This window comes from Echiichthys vipera (genome assembly GCF_963691815.1).
Source record: "Echiichthys vipera genome assembly, chromosome: 1".
Lineage (NCBI taxonomy): Eukaryota > Metazoa > Chordata > Actinopteri > Perciformes > Trachinidae > Echiichthys > Echiichthys vipera.
Window position 1 is genome coordinate 18,259,141 of NC_139826.1, and position 21,730 is coordinate 18,280,870.

The 21,730-nt window shown below is 40.4% G+C and overlaps 1 protein-coding gene across 1 annotated transcript; it reads left to right on the plus strand.

Annotated features, from left to right (window-relative positions):
• The first annotated feature begins 619 nt into the window (after window positions 1-619).
• On the plus strand, window positions 620-8,599 carry ddias (DNA damage-induced apoptosis suppressor). The gene is made up of 5 exons (XM_083933866.1): window positions 620-926; window positions 1,228-1,389; window positions 2,092-2,191; window positions 4,859-5,172; window positions 5,624-8,599. The coding sequence occupies exons 1-5, from the start codon at window positions 808-810 to the stop codon at window positions 7,299-7,301; spliced, it is 2,373 nt and encodes a 790-aa protein (XP_083789992.1). The 5' UTR covers window positions 620-807; the 3' UTR covers window positions 7,302-8,599.
• The last annotated feature ends 13,131 nt before the right edge of the window (window positions 8,600-21,730 follow it).

Genomic DNA, 21,730 nt, shown 5'->3' on the forward strand with positions numbered 1-21,730 from the left:
CCTACGGGAGTCGCCTTCTTGTCAGATTTTGACTTCGCCTCATTTCTTCTTACTAACAAAGGGCATTGATGCGACGTTGGGGGAGGGAGATGAGTCCATCTGGCTGACGTACCTCTGAGGAAAAGTGATGGCCAGCAATTATTCATAAACTTTAACCTCCAATAAAATAGAAACTAGCCTTGTACAAAATATTCACCCCCCTCACTGTTGTCATGGAGATATGACCTAAACATACAGACTAGAATGGTGTTTTGCACCAGGCCTTAAATAGGTTTAATTATGCTGTGAAAATGGCCTGCTTAACATGGGGGTTAATGAGAAATTGCTCTATTATGAAACCTGTCACTCGGAGAACTGCAGTTTCTGGCACTTCCGTATTGGATCAACCAGGAAGTCGCTGTGGTGGGGTCTTGTCCTGAACGCACCGAGCACCTGAGTAAAACCATCACTTTATTTCTAGCGCCATCTTCTGAAACCCTCCAACAACGCAGCTCCACTGCGCATGCGTCACAGTATCAAAGTTCGCATCTGTTTTTTTGGTGTCCCAGCCTCCTTCAATTAGCCTTGGTTCTGAAAAGTTACCAGCGACAACTAAAGAGACGTTACAGTTTGGCCTAATTTTAAAGCATTGTTCGAAATTTTGTTGTCGCTTTGTTAATAATTAGTCCCGTTGAATTTATTGCCGTTACAACTAAGACCATATAGCACTCATGCGTGCTATGAAAGGTTTCAGTTAGCTTAAAGTTAGCCTCACTGCTAACCACGGGTTTCTATGCCTCAGAATCGTCTCCGAACAGACTAACTTAAATGTCTGTTAGACGGGCCCTGGTGGATTGTGTTGTTTTGTCACTGCAGGATACCTGTGTGTTTTATCCGTGCTGTAAAGGCTGCTTCTCAAGGATTCACGTTGAACAGGACACGACGAGGTAAACTGTAGACTGTAAAATGGATAAAACAAAAACAACCAACGAAGAAGACAGAGGAGCCATGGGTGTTTACTTGTTGAATACCAGTACTTTACTGTATCATGTATCATGGATAAGTTAGTACAGAGGTAGCTGCCTTATATAAAGACTGTATCTGAATGATCTTAAACAGATAATCAATTAATCCCCACAATGCAAATTGACTCTATATAGAGTCTGTTATATACATACAGTATAACCATATATAACTGACTGACATGCACACACTCTCACCTGTGTCTTCTCTGTCTGTCCACCACAGATGCAGATGCTTTAAGTGTGGGTACAGCTGTCAGAGGGACCAGGTTGATTACAGATATCGTCTCTCACTGAGGGTGGCCCGGGACACATGCATATTTGGAGTAACAGTATTTGGAACCAGCCTGAACCCATTCTTTGGCATTCATGCAAGTGGTTTACAGAGGTGAGCATGAGAAATTGTCTCTCAAGTAATTCCAAATGTCTGCAGTTTATTACAATGTCAACTTCCATCAGTCTTGCATATTAAGTATGAACATTTGTTTTTTGAAGGATTTATGTTGTTTGTAACGTTAACAACCACACACACAACCCAAACTATTTCAGGTTTGCTGGCCAAGGCTATTTCATTGTTTCACATTATATTCTGTTGTACAAGTCTTGCTTACTTTCAGATACCTACTGGTCCACATGCACTTTTACTCCTAGTTAGCTTATGTTGCACTGGTTCCCCTGGAAAAGGTTAAGCAGTGAAAATAAGCCACGCAGCTCCTAACACATCTTGTATCTTAGTTAGCCTAGACAACACTATTATAAGTATGATGTTTTATATATATATATATATATATATATATATATATATATTATGTTAAATTATATTTGGCATTTGCAGTGTGAAACAGCACCTCTGCTCTTTTTTACCTGATGGTTGATGTGTATTAACAACAAAGTACTATGATGTTAGTGGATGTTTTTGTGTAAGGTGAGGTAACACAACTCTGCTATAAGTCAGGGTGAAAACACAAGTTAGCTTTATTTAACCAGTGGTTTAGTGAGACACATTTTAAAAGCTCGTCTTCATCGGTGTCTTCTCTCCGTGCCAGTGAAGTGAAACAGCTGTATGCATTTCTGCTGCTCTGTAATGCAGGTTGGTGGAGAACTTGGATGGAGCATCAACCAGATCCACTTATTTGGTCAAGGCTGTCGAAGACTGTTTCATTGGCAAACATTTCATCTTTGGTATAAAGGTACAGTTGAAATTAGGTATTGCTTTACTTGGCTGATATGAACTTATTACATTTGGATCTGTATCTGTGTTATGTTGGATGATAAATGACAAAGAAATGCATGATAGAAATGTCAAACTAGCTTTGAGGTAAAATTTAGAAACATCCCATGTAGTATATAGTAGAGATTAAAATTAGAGTATTCTTTCTTGATTTATTTTGAAATACTGTTTTTTATTGTCCAGACTTTGATAGAATATCAGTTGTGGTTATACCACTGCTGAACAAGCATGCTTTTATTTAAATAACCAAGGAACTTCAATAAAAACCTTTATTTTGTGAAAAAGCAGTGAGTAAAATTAAAGAACAATTTCAGGTACCTCACAGTTATTGGTGTTAATCTGGCATATGGTGACAATTTACTTAATTGTTGGACACACCCTGTTTATCTGACAGCTCTCCTAGTTACCTTGCAAGATGGCAAGCCACTCTAAGGCGACTGAAACCCTGAGACAGCAGGTTTTCAAGATGAAGGCCAAAGGGACGACCCTCTCAGCCATCAGAGAGGTTGGGCGTTCCCAGTCTGTGATTTCAAGAATATTGATACTTTACAAGGACACAGATTCATTTAAGCCCCTCAAAAAGGCCGGTCATCCACGTAAAACAAGTGCACGAGAGGACAGGATGATGAGAAGACTCTAAATGTTCAACACTGCAGCTGGAGTTGGTCTACAGTTCAGTGCTGAACAGGGCAAGGATCTGTCTCGGCACACAGTGTCTCATCGACAATTTGGACTGAAAGCCCACTCTGGAGAGACCAAACCTCTCATCAGCGGTTAGAATAAAAAGACTAGACTTGCATTTGCTGAGGAGCATGTTGTGTGGACAGAGGAGAACAGGTCCAGAGTGCACTTCAGTAATGAGAGTAAGTTCAATTGATTTGTGTCTGATGGGAAACATGTTCGGGTAGGACTGGAGTAAGACTGAACCCAAAGTGTGTAGAGAAGTCAGTTAAATTTGGAGGAGTTGGTGTCATGGTTTGGGGTATTTTTCAGCAGCAGGAGTTGGTCCTCTTGTTCAGCTACATGGCAGGGTGAATGCAAATGTTTATGTGAACCTCCTTTGGCAACATGCAACACCTTCACTGCAATTGTCTCCCAATCAGCTGCAATTTTCATGCAAGACAATGCCCCCGTCACACTGCAAAACGGGTTAAGCAGTTCCTTGAAGCTAAGAAGGTTGAAACAATGAAATGGCCAGCCCAGAGTCCAGATCTAAACCCCATAGAGAACCTCTATGGAAGAAAAAGGCAGTTTTTAAAGAAGTTAAGGAGTAAATAAGGAAGTCCAAAATAAAGTATAAGAATAAAATCGAAAGTCAGTATTGTAGTGGAGAGGAATAAAGTCTATGGCATCAATTAATCAGTCATCTTGTGAAACCAGGCAGCCCATTCGAGTAAACAGTGTGGATGATAGCAACTTGGAAAACTGTTTCAATTCGTATTTCTCTTCGTATGTCGCACTCTGCGACACTGTGCTGACCAGCTCAGTGAAGTGTTCTCACTTCTGTTCCAGATGTGTGTTGAGAGTGGCCAGATACCGACTATGTGGAAGACATCCACCATAATTCCTGTTCCTAAAGCTTGTTATCCAAGAGAACTCAATGAATTCAGACTCAAGTTTGGAGTCTATTGTTAAACGGAGCCAACAGCGCATCCATCTACTGCGGAAGCTGAATTCTTTTGTTTCCAAGAGCATTTTATGTAACTTCTATCATTCTTTTATTGAAAGGTTGTTGACATTTTCTCTTTATTTGTTGGTTTTATGGTTTATCTGTGAGGGAGAAGAACTGTCTCTGCAGCATTGTCAAAGTCTGTTCCAAGATCATTGGAATTCAGCTAACAGACTTAAGCTCGATCTGGAAAAAACAAGTTATCCAGAAAGCCAGAAAGGTCATTAGTCATCCTGACCACATCCTCGGTCAGGAATTCTGTTTGATGCCCTCAGGGCGGCGTTACCTTGCCCCCCTTCCCTCCTCACCCTCTCAGATCATTCATTCAATGAACAGGTGAAGAACAGCTGTTTTAATTACTCTGCTGACGTACTGCCCCACCTGACTTAAGGGGTGAACAAAGTTATTATAAGGAGAGGAAGGTGGATATCTACCAACATTCCCAGCAACTCATCCAGCGAGTAATTTTAATAAAAAACACAAATGCAAACCTCATTGTTGCAGTAAAGGAAAAGTCATCTGGATTTACCCTCTGGACACACTGAATGCTTGTATAAAATCTTAGTATCTTAGTAGATATAAATATATTTAACAGGATAGGTTGCATTTTTGAGTTGTTGGTGGCCCTATAGGACATGTTAAAGGAACACCAGAGTTAGTTAGCCTCTTTGTCTGGGAACCATGATAGTCTTTACTGAATTTTATGGCAATCCATCAAGTAGTTATTGAGATATTTAAGTCTGGACCAAGTTTGCGCAGCGACCAGCTGAGTATGGCTAAAATCAAATCTAAATGTTATGTGTTTATGTAAAAAAAACAAAAAAAAACTGTTTCAGTATTTGTTCATAATCATATATTGTTGTTTAACAACATGTCAAAAATGCGCGTTTTATTGAATATCATTCGTATTTATGCTGATTTCTCTCAACCACCCCTGGTCTTGTCTGTGTCCTTCAGGTAACTGAAACGGAAAGTGGGCCCTGGTTAGGAGGGCCTGTTGTGAATGGCACCAGCAGTAAAGAGGCAGTCCACTTTATTGCCAATCAGATGATTCTTCCCAAAGCTACAGGCCTGGGAGGCTGCACAGTGGTCAGTTATTATCAGACCCTTCTTAAGAAAGCTGCAGAATATGAACTGGGGTCCACTGATCCCGGCAAAACCTCCGGACCCCCAGCAAAATCACCGCTGCTGATCACTCGCCATTTTCTAGCCAGCAGCTTCAATAATGCCACACTTTCTGCCTCAAATCTTCTTTCCCAGTCACTGCAAAGGTAATGAATGAAACATTTTGCCACTCTTTAAAGTGTTTTCTGTGAGGAAAATATATATATATCATATAATATAATATATGATCAAGGCACTCAAATATTAAAGAATACACTTGAAAGAATCATACCACAAAGACGTTAAAACAGGAGATAAGGCTGTGTCACCATGGACAGTCATACATGCCTAAATTGACGCTCTCAATATACTGTAATAACGAGGCTAGTTTTAGTTTTAGGCTACTTTTACATGCTTTTTATCTTTAGAATTTACATGTGCCTTTCAGTTTGCTTTCTTGCAGTCGAGCTAACGAGTTACAGCATATGATTTGTTTTATTGACAGTATTTACACAAAAGCAGAGATTTTACGTGTAAATCTTCTCTGTCAGATAGTGTCCCTGGATGAATGCTCACTTTTGTGACATTTCTTGCTTTTTGCTTTTGTTTTTGTCCTAGTTCACAGTACCAAGATGGTGCCCTCACGCCAACCCCTCCATGGCAACAGTCACTAGGACTAGTGACTTCATCAGCGGAGCAGGATGAAGGCTGCAGTACCCAGGACAGTGGTGATGAAAGCAGCAGACAGACAGACAATAACAAAACACCATGTCATGCACAGAGAGGCTATCTGGAGACCCATAAAGTCACAGAAAAGAGAGCGCTGTCATCACGTCTTTCCTTAGATAGCACTTTTTCCAGTAGTCAATCATTTGCAAAATACCCATACTCATCTATTGAGAAAGCTGCTGGAAACACCCCGATCCTGAACACTTGCTTCAGTCCCCTTGCACCTGGCCTCAACATTTCTCCCAAAACGTATTTGTCAAGCTCCCTGGCGTGGGAAGATTTGCCCTTCTCTGAGAGTCTTACAGAATATTTGTGCGAGAAAAACACAGACTTTAACATCGTTAGTCAAACAAAGCCACATCTAAATGTACAAAATCAGAAAGAAACAGTGGGAAACATCCTGGAAATCAAGAATGTATCACATAAATCAACCTCTGTTTATCAAAGTACCACACAGATAACAGAGGGCCACTCACAGATATTATTGGATGTCATCAATACATCTGCAGCGAATGGAGGCCACGGACATGATTTATCGGTCCAGGTACATAAGAACTCTGTCAGAGTTGCAAGCAAGAGTGAAGTCAGAAACATATTTTCCGATAAGTGTATCAAAGAGGAAGAGAAAGCTAGTTCTCTGTCTTTTGAAAACGAAGAAGAGCAGCTTGAAGCGGATACCTACAACTGTTCAGCAGACCTATTTAGTAACTCACTCATGCTCGACATGAACACAAACAAGCTCAACAATCGTGCAGAAACTGTCCAGACGACCACAGAAGCTCGTCCACTGCTTTCCAAACCAAACAAACAGCACCCGAGGATTAAACAGGCTACACATTCAACACCAGACAAACAGAAACTGGAAAGTGATAAATGCATGAACAGAGAGCATGTGATTCCAAAAGGCACACAGGATCTTGACTTCATCCCTCTCTCTCAGTCCACCCCCATTGTTGTGACCGGCTCTCATCCCTCCTCACACAGAACTTTGACATTCGCTGAATTGGGTTCACAACCTGACAGTCAAGATTCCCGTGCTTTTGATGGATATCTGTCTGAATCGGACAGTAAAACAGCCCCTTCTCTTTGTAGATTAAACTGTGTCAGTTCCAGAGAGCCTACAAAGGAAAACATTGTGTGGAGTATGACATCCTGGGAGCCAGACAAGCATAAGAACCCTCTGCTGGCTCAGCAGCACCCGAGGGTCCAGAGAGGGGCTCTAAACACAGGGTCAGCCGGAAGGTTCAACAACAAATGTAACTCAAGTGATTGCGATGTCTACCATTATGAGGACAATGAAGTAGTTGTTCCTCCGACTCCTGCTCGTCTAAATGTGAAACTCAGAAGAAGAAGGCAGTCTAATTACAGCAGCAGTAATGTGGGTTATTCTTGGGAATGGCAGCAGGGAGAAGGAGTTAATTGTAAAAGAACTCTGTTGGATGCACGAGCAGGAAATTGTGACAGTGAGACGGTAGACGAGGGAAGTCCTGATGGAGCCAAGTGTCACCTGGATGATAAGCACGAGGCATGTGATTGGTCAAGAGATCTGTTCTCTGACTCAATTTGAGAAGTCCTATTGCAAATTGTTCCAGAAATTCAAGTTTTAAAAAAAATGTATTTCAGTACAGCAACCCAAGTTATGATGGACCTACTTTTACTGCTGCTTCTGGTAGTACTGCTGCTGGTACTCCAGATAGGAGTCAGGTTGTTGAAAGGGACTATAGGAGCCCTTCACTTGCACTTTATCTTTAAAAATGTAATATTTGTGGGTTCAGCTGCCTCGGGCACACCTATTGTGCCTAAGAGCACAATTGGTGCATAAAATCAAAGATACAGGCAACATGCATTTTCTGTTGACAAACATCTGCAGTAGAATGAGTGATCCTAATCTCAGCACCCAACTTCAGTGCCTGACCTTAAGTGTTGTGTAGCTGAATGGGAGCACGGTTCAGCCAGGCTCCTAAATCTTGTGGAAACTCTGCTCTCACAGCACCACAAATGGGCAACCCCATATTAATGCCTATGGTTTTGGGATCACATATGGGTTTAATATTTTGATGTCCATATATACATTTAGGGATTTGTTTTTGACAAAGAAACTCATGCCTACCCCTTAACTCCTGACCACAGATCTGATGAACTTTTGAACAGTTAGTTGTTGTTTTGTGATGTTCCTCAAGTGTCGTTATGTATATACAGGATGCAGAAACATTTTATCTACATATTTATGCAATCGAGGACAATAAATTATCCATCTCCCTTAAAGGGGCTCTACACGATATTCAGAACATTAATAAAGCATCAAAAAAATAATTATAGTGGATTAATGCCATCACTCTCCCTCTGTGTGTGATGTAATCTGAGTTTCTGTTTGTTTTAATAGCCCGTGCATCCACGCTTGCATGTCAGTGCATGCGATGGCCTTGTGCGTCGGTATCAAGATGCCGAGGGGTGGCCCCAAAACATCACTATTTGTTGAGTTGGGGAACGGTTCGTGAGAACCTAGTAGGGGCAACCTTCTCTTCAGTATTTCAGTTATTATTCTCAGTATGTTCTCAAGACTTTCTGCTGCTGCTGCACCCTCTGTCATTGCTATATTTGTACCCATAAACCTGTCTGTTATCTGTTGGTTCTACACACATGAATGCTATCAAAGCAAAGGGACAGTAAAAGGATATGTGTATGATTTGGTGGCCATGATAAATAAACTGTCGCTGCCACATCTAAGAACCATTATTACCAACCATAATTTTTTTATCTGTTTCAGCCTTTATGAATAAGAAATAGACAAGAAATACTGGTACTGAAATAAAAATCCCAGAGACTTAACCAGGGATGTCCCGCTTTAAATATACGGTATGCACATCAAGGCCAACAAGACACTCACTCACTTTCTAATTTGAATAACTGCCCCCTGGTGTTTCTGTTGGCAGCAGAGATGCTATTCTGCTGCTACTGTGTGTGTGTTCATTTACAGGGGTGTTAATGTAGGGATGAGTGTGTACAGTGTCATGCCAAAGAGCTAAGAATAGCAGTCACCAGATATGACAGTGGGAAGGAGGTGATGTGTAAAAATGGAACTGGGACAATACGCTAACAGCTGGAGTTTTGTACAATGTGTTGCAGAAGCAAGGTTGGTATGCAATCAACTGGGTACGGTGTGATCCGTGTCTGTGTGGAAGTTACAGCATCCTGTTTGGTTGATCTTAAAGTGCCATGTGTACAGTTTTAGCATTGGAACTCTTGACCTTTAGAGAACTGTGTTACACATGAAAACTTTTTTTTGTCATATGAGTCTCAATCTCTGTAGTATGGATTTCCATGATATTTTGGTGCATACATGCATGGTGCCTAAAGGAGGAATCTTGATGACTGTTAGATTTCCACATGGATGGATTACAGAAAGGGCCTACCGGGCACAGGTCTAGGGGCCCAAGTGACAAGCCTTCCCCCTGGCCTTCACAAAATGTAACTTGAAGAGACATACGACCATGAAGAGATGCAAAATGACCACAAAAAATGATTACAAAAAGACACAAAGCAGCTGCAGAGAAACACAAAATAACTCAAAAAGCAGGCAGAATTACCACAAAGCAGCATATAAGAATGGAAAGAAACACAAATCAACAGAGAGATATTAACACCAAAGAGATGAAAAACTACAAAAAAGGTAGTTTTGCAGTTTGGTGTAAACCTTCATGGTCTTTGTGACTACGCTCTAGCAACATCATTATTAGGTGACCAGTCCTTTGGTTTATCCATCAAATAGTTGGATTTTCCTTACAATGAGCACTTTAACTTTTTTTCAGTATATTTGTAAACCATTGAGCTATGTTACACCTGTCACGAGCACCAGTTCCTAAATATGATGCAGTTATATAAAAAAAAAACAAGTTGCATGTCTATGTGTTGTGCTCTTGCAGTGCTTCTGCTGGCAGAGACATCATGTTGAATCCACCATAGACCCTGTACTGCACCTTGAGCTGGAAGGTGGTACAAAATGTTTGCTATGGGAGTACTCAACAGCTTCACAGTGTTCGCCAGGGAATTTTGGCTTCACTTGCTTCAGTAATAAAAATAGTAAATTGAACCTTGAGCAGTAGTAAATATAAGTCCAAGTGTCAGCTTCTGTGCTTTGAAATACAAAGCGCTTGTTGGGAAATTATAAAGCCTGGCCTGATGGTAGAGCTAACGAAATATACCTACACATTTGAAGATGTACAGTGAAGATGTACAGTGCCTATAGGAAGTCATGATACCCTTTTGAAAAAGTCACTTTTTTGTTTTACAGCCTGAAATGATAATACATTAAAGATATATATTTTTCCATCGTGATTTACTCATTTTGCCTTGCAACATTCAAGTGAAATTTCTGAACAGTAATAAGAAATGAAAAACTAGAATAGCAGGGTTGGAAAAGTGGTGAGTCCCCACATGTAATACTTTGTGGAGGCACCTTTTGCTTTAATTACAGCCATCAGTCTGTTTAGATTTGTCTCTACCAGCTTTGTGCACCTAGATTGGAAAATATTTCCCCATTCTTCCTGCAGAACTGTTTGAATTCAGTCAAATTCTGTGGTGAGCGGCAATGGACTGCACTTTTCAAGTCCATCTACAGATATTCTATATGATTTAGGGTCAGGGCTCTGACTAGGCCACTCTAGGACATTCACCTTCCTGTCCTATAGTCACTGCGTTGTTTTTCTGGTGTGTTTTGGGTCGTTGTCATGCTGGAAGGTGAACCACCTGCCCATTTTCAAATGTCTAGCAGAGGGCTGCAGGTTTTCCTCAATGTCGGTGTACTTGGCAGCATTAAACATCCTTCAATCCTGACCAACTGCCCAGTCCCTGCTGAAGAGAAACAAGCCCACAACATAATGCTGGCACCATGCTTCACTGCAGGCATGGTGTGCTTTGGTTGATGTGTTGTGTTTGGTTTCTGCCAAACAAAGCGCTTTAGAGTTCAGCCCAAAAAGTTACATTTTGGTCTCACCTGACCATATAACCTTTTCCCACATGGCATCAGAAACTTCAATATTTCTTTTGGCATACTGTAGACGATACTCAGTGTGACATTTTTTCAGAAGAGGCTTCTGTCTTGCCATCCTGCCATACATGTGAAACTTGTGAAATTGTTGTCACATGCACAGATTGAACAGCCTCTGCCATTAAGACGTGTTACTCCCTCAAGGTCACCATGGGCCTCTTGGTAGCGTCCCTGATCGATCTTTTCCTGGCTCTGTCCTCCAGTTTGGATGGACGGCCGGATCTAGGCACCGTGTGGATGGAGCCATAGAATAGAATTACTTTAATGATCCCAGACTGGGAAATTATTTGCTCCCACTTCTATACAATACTCTCAACGGTCCTCAGAGGGATAGTTAAAGCCTTTGAAATCTTTAATATCCTTTTCCTAACTTTTGCCTATCCACAACTTTATCCTGGAGCTCTTTTGAAAGCATCTTTCCAACCATGGTGAATTATGTGTGTTACCATTCAAGACTAGGAGTGGAATCCTCAAGGAACAGCTGATTTTATTTTGCAGTAATTAAAGCCCACCACATGTGATGTCAGGTGGAGGCCAATTAACTTGGTGTGTAATCTGGAAGGTGATTGGTTATACCTGATAATGTTTATAATGGTTATTCTAAAGAGACTCATCATTTTTCCAACCCTGCTAGTCTAGTTTTTCATTTTTTTATTTTCCGAAAATTTTATTTTATTTTATAATTTTTAATGTATTATCATTTCAGGCTGTAAAACAAAAAAAGTGACTGTTTTAAAAGGGTATCATGACTTTCTATAGGCACTGTACATGTATGTTTTACCTTATAGCAAAGCAGATTGATCGACATTCGTTAATGCTTTTTCTGACCATTTTTGTGTTGATATTAATATCGGTGTGTTTGCATCTTTTTGAACTACCTATTTTTTATCTTTGAACCGTCTGAGATCTGTCAGCAGTCCCGGCCAATTAATGGATAAAAAAATTGACTAATCAACACTGAAAATAATCGTTATTTGCAGTCCTAGACTTACTGTACTCTTGCTAAGAATATAGGAGTTTAAAATGGGATTGACACAATGTGAAGTGGCCTTTAGTCTTAAGATAATTTATAGATACAGTCCCAGACAGAACGAGATGTGTTTACAAGAGTTGCACCTGTGCGCGCGTGTGTGTGTGTGTGTGTGTGTGTGTGTGTGTGTGTGTGTGTGTGTGTGTGTGTGTGTGTGTGTGTGTGTGTGTGTGTGTGTGTGTGTGTGTGTGTGTGTGTGTGTGTGTGTGTGTGTGTGTGTGTGTGTGTGTGTGTGTGTGTGTGTGTGTGTGTGTGTGTGTGTGTGTGTGTGTGTGTGTGTGTGTGTGTGTGTGTGCATGCGCCAAAGGGGGACCCTTCTAGTACAGTACACTCGCTGCTGAACGTAAGCTATGTCAGCCAGCACCCAGTGAATGGAATCAATCAAGTCACCATTTATTTAGCACGTTTTACTACTTTGTTTGTGTGTGTGTGTGCGTGCAAGTGTCTGTTTGTGTGTGTGTGTGTGTGTGTGTGTGTGTGATTATTGTATACTTGTGTTCGTTAATATTTTTATTGTATTGATTTTCTCACTAAGATATGTTTTGGGGGGATTTTGCCTTATTTGACAGTCAAAGAAGTGGGAGTGTGACATGCATTTAAGGTCCACCGGCTGGAATTGAACCATGGATACTGCAGTCGCGTGGTATGCACCTTAACCAGCTTGGTTTTACCTATATCATCTTTGCCAATTTGGGCTCACACTACACACTCAATTACTGACAACACTAGTATAAAATAAACTAAAACATGGGGCATCTACAACTATGTACAGTATAAGGCAAAAATTTGGCTAGTATTGTAGGAAACCTCACAACTCATTATGGTTGAGTCTGTGAAATTAAGGAATTTTACAGTAAACAAATGACCCTTTTTCAATAAGTTCTGTCAATTTTTATTGATTGGGTAACACATCTAAATAAAAAAAAGACATCTGCTCTGTATAATTATATGCATATCATGTTAAAATTATAGTGATATTATACTATATTTATTTGTGATATCTATGATATACACATTGTATACATACATGTTTATTATAGGCAACAAATGTACTAATAGTTTTGAATATGGAAACAATTTTGATTTTAAGTTATTGCTGCATTTTACACATAAAATGTCTGTTCTCTTTTGATTCTACAAACATGAATGTTATTAAAGCAAACTTGATTAATAACTGCCACATAAGAAACATTGGATTTAAAATATTAATATTTTTTTTAGCATTTATTAAGACAAGATATACATAAAAATCTCAGACTAAATTGAAGCAGGGATGTCCCACTTTCAATATACGGTATGTCCCCAAGGCCAACAAGGCACCCTCCACTCTTTAATTTGAATCACTACTCCCTGGTTCTTCTGTTGGCAGAAGAGATGTCAGTCTGCTGCTAATGTGTTTGTTTTTACAAGGGTGTTGATTTAGCGATGAGTGTGTACAGCGTCATGCCAAAGAGCTAAGAATAGAAGTCACCAGATATCATGACTACAAAATGTTCTAGATGTGTGAGTAAAAGAGAGACAGCGAGATGAAGATGATGTTACATGTGTAAAAATGGAACCAGGACAGTAAGTTACCCGCTAGCGTTTCATACAATGTGTTGCAGAAGCAAGGTTGGTATGTGGTCAACTGGGTACGGTGCGATGTGTGTCAGCATCCTATTTGGTTGATCTTGAAGTGTTATGTGCAATTTTAGCATAAAAACACTTGACCTGGGAGAACTCCTGTGGTACTAACTTACAGTATGAAAACTTTTTTGTCCCAGTGTAGTATGGATTTCCATGACATGTTGGTGCCCAAAGAAAGAATCTCAATGACTTTGTGGATTCCCTCATGGGTGAATTACTGAAAGGGCCTTCCCCTGGCGTTCACCTGCAAAATGTCACCTGAAGAGACATATATGAACCACAAAGAGATGCAAATGACCACAACGAAACATAAAATGATTACAAAGAGACACCAAACAGCTGCAAAGAGGCAAAAAATAACTACAAAAACAGAAATGACCACGGAGACAAAAAAAAAATTACTACAAAGAGACAAAAACTGAAATACAGTTTACAGTTAATTCTTTGAAATACAAAATTCAGATTAGGATATTATAAGATTATAAAGTGTGGCCTGCTAATAGAGCAGATTGATCCACAGCATGCACTTTTTCTGACTTGTTCTATTTTCTGTACTTCTTGATGACCAAAGTGTTTGCACCTCATCTTTTAACTCTCTGAGACCAGCAGGTGTATCAGTGCTCCCAGCCAACATTACTGTCTTTAAGAGGCTGGATCGGGTTGGGGTTTTAAAGTGGAAATATTGAATTCATAAGAACGTAGAAGACCTTAGGAATCCATTGGTACCAACCCTCAACCTGTTATTTGTGTAGCTTGTCTTGGGGCAACATTCCAAATTTAGGCTAAATTTTGGTGAGGGAAAATCTAAAGCTAATCAAATGTGAATATTTTCTTGTTCCTTCCACCTCTTTGACAGTAAACTGAATATCTTTGAGTTGTGGACAAACAATATTTTATAGACTAAACAAGTAATCGGTTAATCAAGAAAATTGAAAGATTAATCGTTAAAAATATATTGTTAGTTTCAGTCCTAGAGTTTAAAATAGGACTGACACAATGTGAACTGGCTTTTGGTCTTTAGATGATTATAGATAGAGTCCCAGAAAGAACTGGATGTGTTTCCAAGAGTGAACCTGTGTGTGTGTGCCAAAGGGGGACCCTTCTAGTACAGTACACTCGCTGCTAAACGTGAGCTATGTCACCGAGCACCCAGTGAATGGAATCAATCAAGTCACCATTTGCTTAGCACATGTTTTATTACTTTGTGTGTGTGTGTGTGTGTGTGTGTGTGTGTGTGTGTGTGTGTGTGTGTGTGTGTGTGTGTGTGTGTGTGTGTGTGTGTGTGTGTGTGTGTGTGTGTGTGTGTGTGTGTGTGTGTGTGTGTGTGTGTGTGTGTGTGTGTGTGTGTGGGGGGTTATTATTATTTTATTGTATTGATTTTCTTACCAAGACACGTGACTGCCTTTATTTGACAGTCACAGTGTGGAAAGAAGTGGCAGTGTGACATGCATTAAAGGTCCACCGGCTGGAATTGAACCATGGATATTGCAGATATGTGGTATGCACCTTAACCATAGGTTTACCTATATCACTCTCTGGCACCTTGTACCAACACTACACACTCAATTACTGACAGCACTACTACAAAAATAATAACAGTATAACATGGGGCATCTCCAACTATGGACAGTATAAGGCAAAATACTACTCTATTCTATTTTAGTATGAAATATCACAAACATATATATTCAATATATTCTCTCTGTGTTTTTGAATGTGCAACACCTAAAAAATAACTTCTAAGAAGCTTCTGCTTTGTATTTTAATGTGCACATTAAGCTAAAATGATATACATATTTTTGATATGTATGATAAATACATTTGCTACACATATTTATCGGCACTGAAAGTAGTGTAAGGTTGTAATAGTTTTTAATTTTCAATACATTTTTATTCAATTTCAGTTTTCACTTTTCAATTTAATTTTAATTAGATTTTGTTGAATGTCTGTGGTTCAATGTCACAAGAGTTGATGGAAATTCCTGATGTCGTCTTTTTGGCTGTGAAATATTATCGCTAGAAAATTAAAACTATAATTAACTTACCTTCATTTGTATTGTTTTTGTTAACCAGACAATTTATTTTATTTTAGTTAAGTGTTCCGTTTAGTTTTAGATTTTCAATGCTTATTTTCATTTCAGTTTCAGTTTCAGTTGTAGTTTTATAATAACCCGGTTGATAAGTTATTATAAAACTTTTAGTGGCACAATTTTGAATGATGTCTAGGTGATGGTCTGTGTTGCAGTAGTATTTCCATTGCACAGTTGCAAGGGAAAATGTGTCACTGACCAGTGGACAGCTATGTGGGGTGGTAACTAAAGAGTGGGTACAGATTAAGAGCTGTGAGCACATGGTGTGGAAGGGTGGAGAAATGACTTACTATGGAGTTGTCAACAAAGCGTCAGCTGGGGGCCGGCTCACAGTCCTGACGCTGGAGAAGCTCCCCCTTGTAGAATCAAAACACATAGAAATGTTAAGATATAACACAGATTTCTTCCTCAGTGCATGTACAATGGCTTTGATAACAGATCCACGAATGCAGCTTACTGCTTTGACAGCTGTTGGTTCAAGCGTTCACCCTTAAACTCCCCTCTTAAGCTCACGGCATACTACAGACCATTTTGTAATTGCCCATGACATCTGACCTCCCTGCAGAAAGAAAAAAGAGGGAGCTCCCTAAGAGGATGAAGTCATTACTCTATTAAGTATTAATGACAGGCTCTGCTCTGTACTCCTTTCTTTTATATGTGACAGCTTTTAAAATACTGCATATTTGTGTATTTTAAAAACATGACTTACCTGATACCATTTCCTCGTGATGTGAGTAGTAATATCGTCTCTGTTTGCTACAGTTCTGTGGTCTCCAGTTTGATCTCTGTGGGCTGGTCTCAGTCCCACTCCATAACGGGACATGGAGACAGTGACGTCAGATGCCAGCGTTCCTTATAAGCACCTGTCACTCTGGGTCACGCCAAGCCCCCAATGTGAAAAGCGTGTGATTGTTTTCCGAATGAGACAGTGTGCGTAGATAGTAGACTGGGACTATATAGTCTCCATTGGGGAATCTTTTCTCCATTCAACTGCAAGCAAGACCTGGTGGGACACTGCACACAAGGAGGTTTACACTGCACACCACAGGATAGTGGAGTTTTGTTGCTCCTCTCCCAATATACCATGGAGGTAAGGGAATATTCATTTATATCTGGTTTAAATGTTCAAGAAGTTTGTATTCTTGTAAAGACTACTATGAATTTCACTGATAAGTTAGAATATAAAAGTAACAGTTTGCTCATAATTCCAGTTGTGACTTTGTTATTGTTTATTAGAATTAGAATCAGAATCAGAATAGTCTCTATTGTCACTATACTTGGTACAATGAAATTTCGTATGGTTTATATATACATATCAAAACAATAAATAACATCAGAGTAGAACCAGAAACACAAAGAGAACGCAGTTGGCAGGTAGTGTGAATGTACAAAATGTTTTAAAAACTAAATAGTTTTAAATTTAAATTATAAGATGGGAACAACAACCAGGTTGTGTTCCTGAGGTTCTGTTTATATAAGCTGATTGAAAAAAATAATGCATATTGTCTTGTTGAAGTCTATAGTTATAGAAAACTGGTAAACCTTAAAAATGAATGATTTAAACTGTTGGTAGCATAAAAGAAACACGTCTTGTGCTTGTAAACTCTTAGATGTAACTGAAAGATGTGGGTCAAATATGTTCAGTTGCATGCTTTGAGCCATGTTGCATGTTAATGTTGCATGTTAAATCAGAGACTGCAGGCTAAACCAATCAGAGGAGGCCCTGTTCACCCTCACAACACAGAAATATATGCTATCAGAGTGGAGGTTATTTTTTATAGCTTATTTCAGTGCCATTCTTCCATTTGTCGACTAAGCAGCAATAACCACTTTTGACTAAGCTCTGTCATCTCCAGGTGATACCCTGTGTCCAAGGAGCTAGGAGCCACACAGCATCGCTGTTGGCCAGTCTGAACCTTCAAAGAGAACAAGCTCAGTTCTGTGACTGTGTGGTCAGACAGAGACAAAACCCAGGTCAACTGCACCCTGCACACAGGTGAGCAACATAAACACACAACAAAGACACCAACCAGTACACATTGGCAAAATATTAAAAGGTTCCTGTTTATACTGGTAGTTGCATGTCTTACATGATGTTCATGATTTTATGCAGGTGTGTCCTGGCAGCTTCTAGTCCAGTGTGGGCATCTATCTTGTCCTGTTCTGGTGCCCTGGTGGAACTGCAGGCTCCATATCTGTCTGACTCTGTACTGGCACTTCTCTTGGATTACATTTACACAGGGGCTTTGCCATTCACTTGCAGCCAGCACCAGTATTACAATCTACTCACTGCCGCCTACCACCTGCAGATGGATGAACTGCAGGAGGCTCTAAAGGCTTTGCAACAGACTGAGGTGAAAGATGCAGACACCGGAGCTAAGAATCATCAATTTTCAGCCTATGTGGACAAATGTGACGACATATGTAGAAGTAGCAGTAAAAATTGTGCAAACCACTGTAGCAGAAAAGATGCAAGCACTTTAAGCAATGTAAGTGCCTGTTGTGGTATATCTGAAAGTAGCGTAAATACAGGTAACTGCAGACAAGTAACTCATCTGACACCTCAGGATTTGATTCAAAATATCTCTTGCGCTGCTGAAGTGCAAGGGACATCTGGAGTGGACAAAGAGGTGCTAAGGGATCAGTTTCGTTCAGCTGGCACAGAGGAGCTAGCAAAGACAGTTGAGGACAGGAGGAGCTTGAAATTACTTTGCACTTCTGAGGTTCAATCAGAAGAGTCAAGCAGAGCAGAGAAGAAGCAGCGACTGTATCTATCAGAGGAGAAGGAAACTAACAGGAAAGAGGAAGACAAGACTCAAATCTGTCACCCTCAGCATGTTTCGCCCTCGCAGCGCTCCTCATCCTCTTCCTCATCGCCGCATCCGTGCTGTGGGGCAGTGCCTGTCATCCGTCACAGCAGTAGAGCCTCTATGCTCCAGCTGACAGAAGTGCCTCCAATGCCTCCTTACCATCCAGTATCCCAGGCCTCAGTTAGCTCCAACAGGGCGCCTGACTCACAACCTGTAAGCACAGACAGTGACAGCATTGATGAAAGTATTACGACTAGACACGATCATTATGTGAAACACAATCAGGGACACAGGAACAGTTCAAATCAACCTGACATCCTAAAACAAGATTACTATAGGAGTATACCATTTGATACTGCAGATCATTTGGTAGAGCAGAATGATAAACATGTGAGCAATGGATTATCCCACATTACGGATTGTGATGATCGTCATGCACATTGTTATTCATTTCAGAATAATAATCGCACAAAATATCTTAGAGGAGATTCAGTGCCACAGAAAAAGGATTGCAGCCATTTTGCTGTTGATTTCCCCTCTAAACATCAGCGACTGGATTGTTCTGATTGTCACAATGCCTTGATAGCAACTGCAGCAGAGGATCAACCCATTCACTCACAAGACACAATAGCTGCAGTTCCATTTCGTGAACAAGATTCAGACACAAGAAGTGATTCTGACCATGAAGATTTGAGGTCTGAGGGAGAAGGGAGAGAGGAACACAGCTACAAAAAGTGTCCATCTGAAACAGATAGACAGGACATCCACTGTGACCTCAATGGAGAGACTGTTTGCTACCCAAACTTACAGAGTGCTGAAACTAGCACAAAAGATGCTGCCTCTAGCCAGCCTGAACATGACTCAGACAACAGAGACACAGCTTTGATTGACAAAAAACACAGTGTTGTTTGTCGGCCTGTCTCCACCACGCCAGAACCTTGTTTGGATAGTGTCATTAGCGGTCTTTCTGGCTTTGAACGGCGCACATCTGTGGAGCTTGAAAATGTATCTGGCACTGAGATCAGAGAGCCACACTTAACTTTTACATCGCCTGTTGCCCACAACGTGTCCTACCCTATGTATAGTGTTGTGGGACCGTCATACCGTGGTCATCTTCAGTATCACTGCTTACCACAGGAGGAAACACACTTATCAAATGGACACTCTGATCACAAACGCTCCCGCCCTAGACACCCTGATCATTCAGACCAGACCAGTGAGGAGGAGGAGGTTGATCCAGGTTACAGTCCTCTGAGGCAGCATTTTCCTACAGGGACTGCGGACCAGGTTCTGCTGCTGGACATCAGTGCCAAACCTGCTGCGTTAATGGTTGCTGATGCATTCCCCCAACAGGAAACATTTAGAAATGGGTTTGGGAATAATGATAGAGAGCAATGGATTGAAGCAACATCTGTAGCATGTGTTGAAACAAAATATTGGGCTAGAGAAATGAAGAATGTCGGAGAAAAGAAAACCGTGTGGAAAGACCAAAGCGGATCAGGAGCTAAGGTTAAACACAAAGCTGGGGTTGAGGAGGGCATTTCCAACCCTGAAGAGAGTGAGAACCAAACCCCTACCTTGACACTCTGTTCAGCTCCTCGTGTGTCAGATTCTGTACAAGCCTCAGTGTCATCTACCTTGTCTGTCTGCATACCTTCGACCGTGTCAGATGATACGGCAACAAATGTATCAGCTCTTCTGGCAAGCCCCATTCACCACCCTTTCCAGTGCTCGCTATGCGACCGTTCTTTCAGCCAACGAGGGTCTCTGAACAGACATGTGCGGAGTCACCTTGGCGTACGGCCCTTCCCCTGCCCACGCTGCCCTATGACCTTTTCCCGCCAGTACCGTGTCACAGAGCACATGCGTGTTCACCAGCGCTGTGTCATCGGAAGTGACTTTCAACGGCCCCCTGCTTCTCCAATTTGAGACGACATGGTGAGGGCTCAAAAGTGAAATGTATTGTCCTGTCATTGAAGTATTATTCAAATGTATGGTTTGCTTTCAATAGTTCAGGACTCTGAGAACTTTGTCATTTGTGCAAACAGGGAAGACAAATAGACAAATGAGATAAAGAGAGAATCACTTCAGATTTCACTGATATCTATAAAAGAAAACAAATGATTTGAAGCACCTCTAATCAATATTTTGATGTTAACCACTTGAACTCAAAGATGATTATCATCCAACGCTTCCCTCAGATCTACAGAGCTTTTAAACTCTCTTTTTTCAGCTCTGAACATCCTCCATACAGCATCTGCCCAGCACTGACGACAGACAAAGTTAGCTGCTAGCTTGTGACTACAGAGTACAGAGTTCTTTGTACTCCTGTAACACGCTGACCTCTGCAGCTCTGTAATCTCTTGATATATTGCAGAAAGGCTGAGGAGACAATCTATTTACATTTTTTTTCAAGCACCAGTCTGCAGTGCTACAGCCTGCAACATCCAGTCTGGGCCAAACAGTTTATATCTCCTCCAAAACTCACTCAAACCACCAATGCATGTCTCAAAAAAAGCTTGTTGGACCAAAAAGCTGGCAACAATCCTCACTTAGAAAGCATACGTAATACACAGACCTAAAAAGACTGAGAACAGGAAGCATTACATCAATGATCAACTTTTATCTTTAAAGTTTGAATAATTTTTCACATAAATCAGTTTCTCATTTTAGAAGATGAAAACTTGACTCAAGTATAGTACATATGTAGCAAGAAGAAATGCAGCACTTTGCTTCAATATCCTTTATTTTTCTGGATCATTGCATATTCAAATACATTTTTAAGACAATTACAACAAAATAGTATAATCACTCATACTGTACAGCAGTGATGCTTTTGTCCTCCCTCTCCTGCATTTGGTTACAAGTTCTCATCTTACAGCTTTCAGCTGAAATAACAATCAGCTGTGTGTGGAATGTCTATGATTTCATTTTATTGTAAATATTCTGCTAAGATTTCCTTTATATCTCAATACAATTTCTGCAGAAATTTACTGCAGTTTTTTTTTGCTCTTTTTAACCAGTTTTAAAAACAGTGTGTTGAAAAATATGTTTTCGTGAAGTGTTAATGAAAAAAGAGTAAATGGATTGTGGGAAATGTGGTTTTCAAAATGTGACTTCAGTTCTGACCAGTGCTATCGGCAACCTGAAAAAACAACAACTGTAAACACAAGCTTTAGGCGCACATAATGAAAATCTGTAAAGTTTGCATAACATAAAATCGTGTACTTGTCTAAAATACAGCAGTGATGGTACCTTATTTGCCTTTTGTCCAAGATTTTCAAGACCCAATTGTAAAGACTGAGTGGATTGAATTACAGACTGGTTGGCCTGCGACCAAATGTGAAAGGGGTTGCTTTCATAAAACAACCCCTTTCACATTTGGTACAGAGA

Coding starts and splice junctions, on each gene's coding strand:
- ddias (XM_083933866.1), top strand. CDS start 808: ATGTCTGTTAGACGGGCCCTGGTGGATTGTGTTGTTTTGTCACTGCAG. Junction 1,390..2,091: donor CATGCAAGTGGTTTACAGAG/GTGAGCATGAGA, acceptor TCTGTAATGCAG/GTTGGTGGAGAACTTGGATG. Junction 2,192..4,858: donor ATTTCATCTTTGGTATAAAG/GTACAGTTGAAA, acceptor TGTGTCCTTCAG/GTAACTGAAACGGAAAGTGG.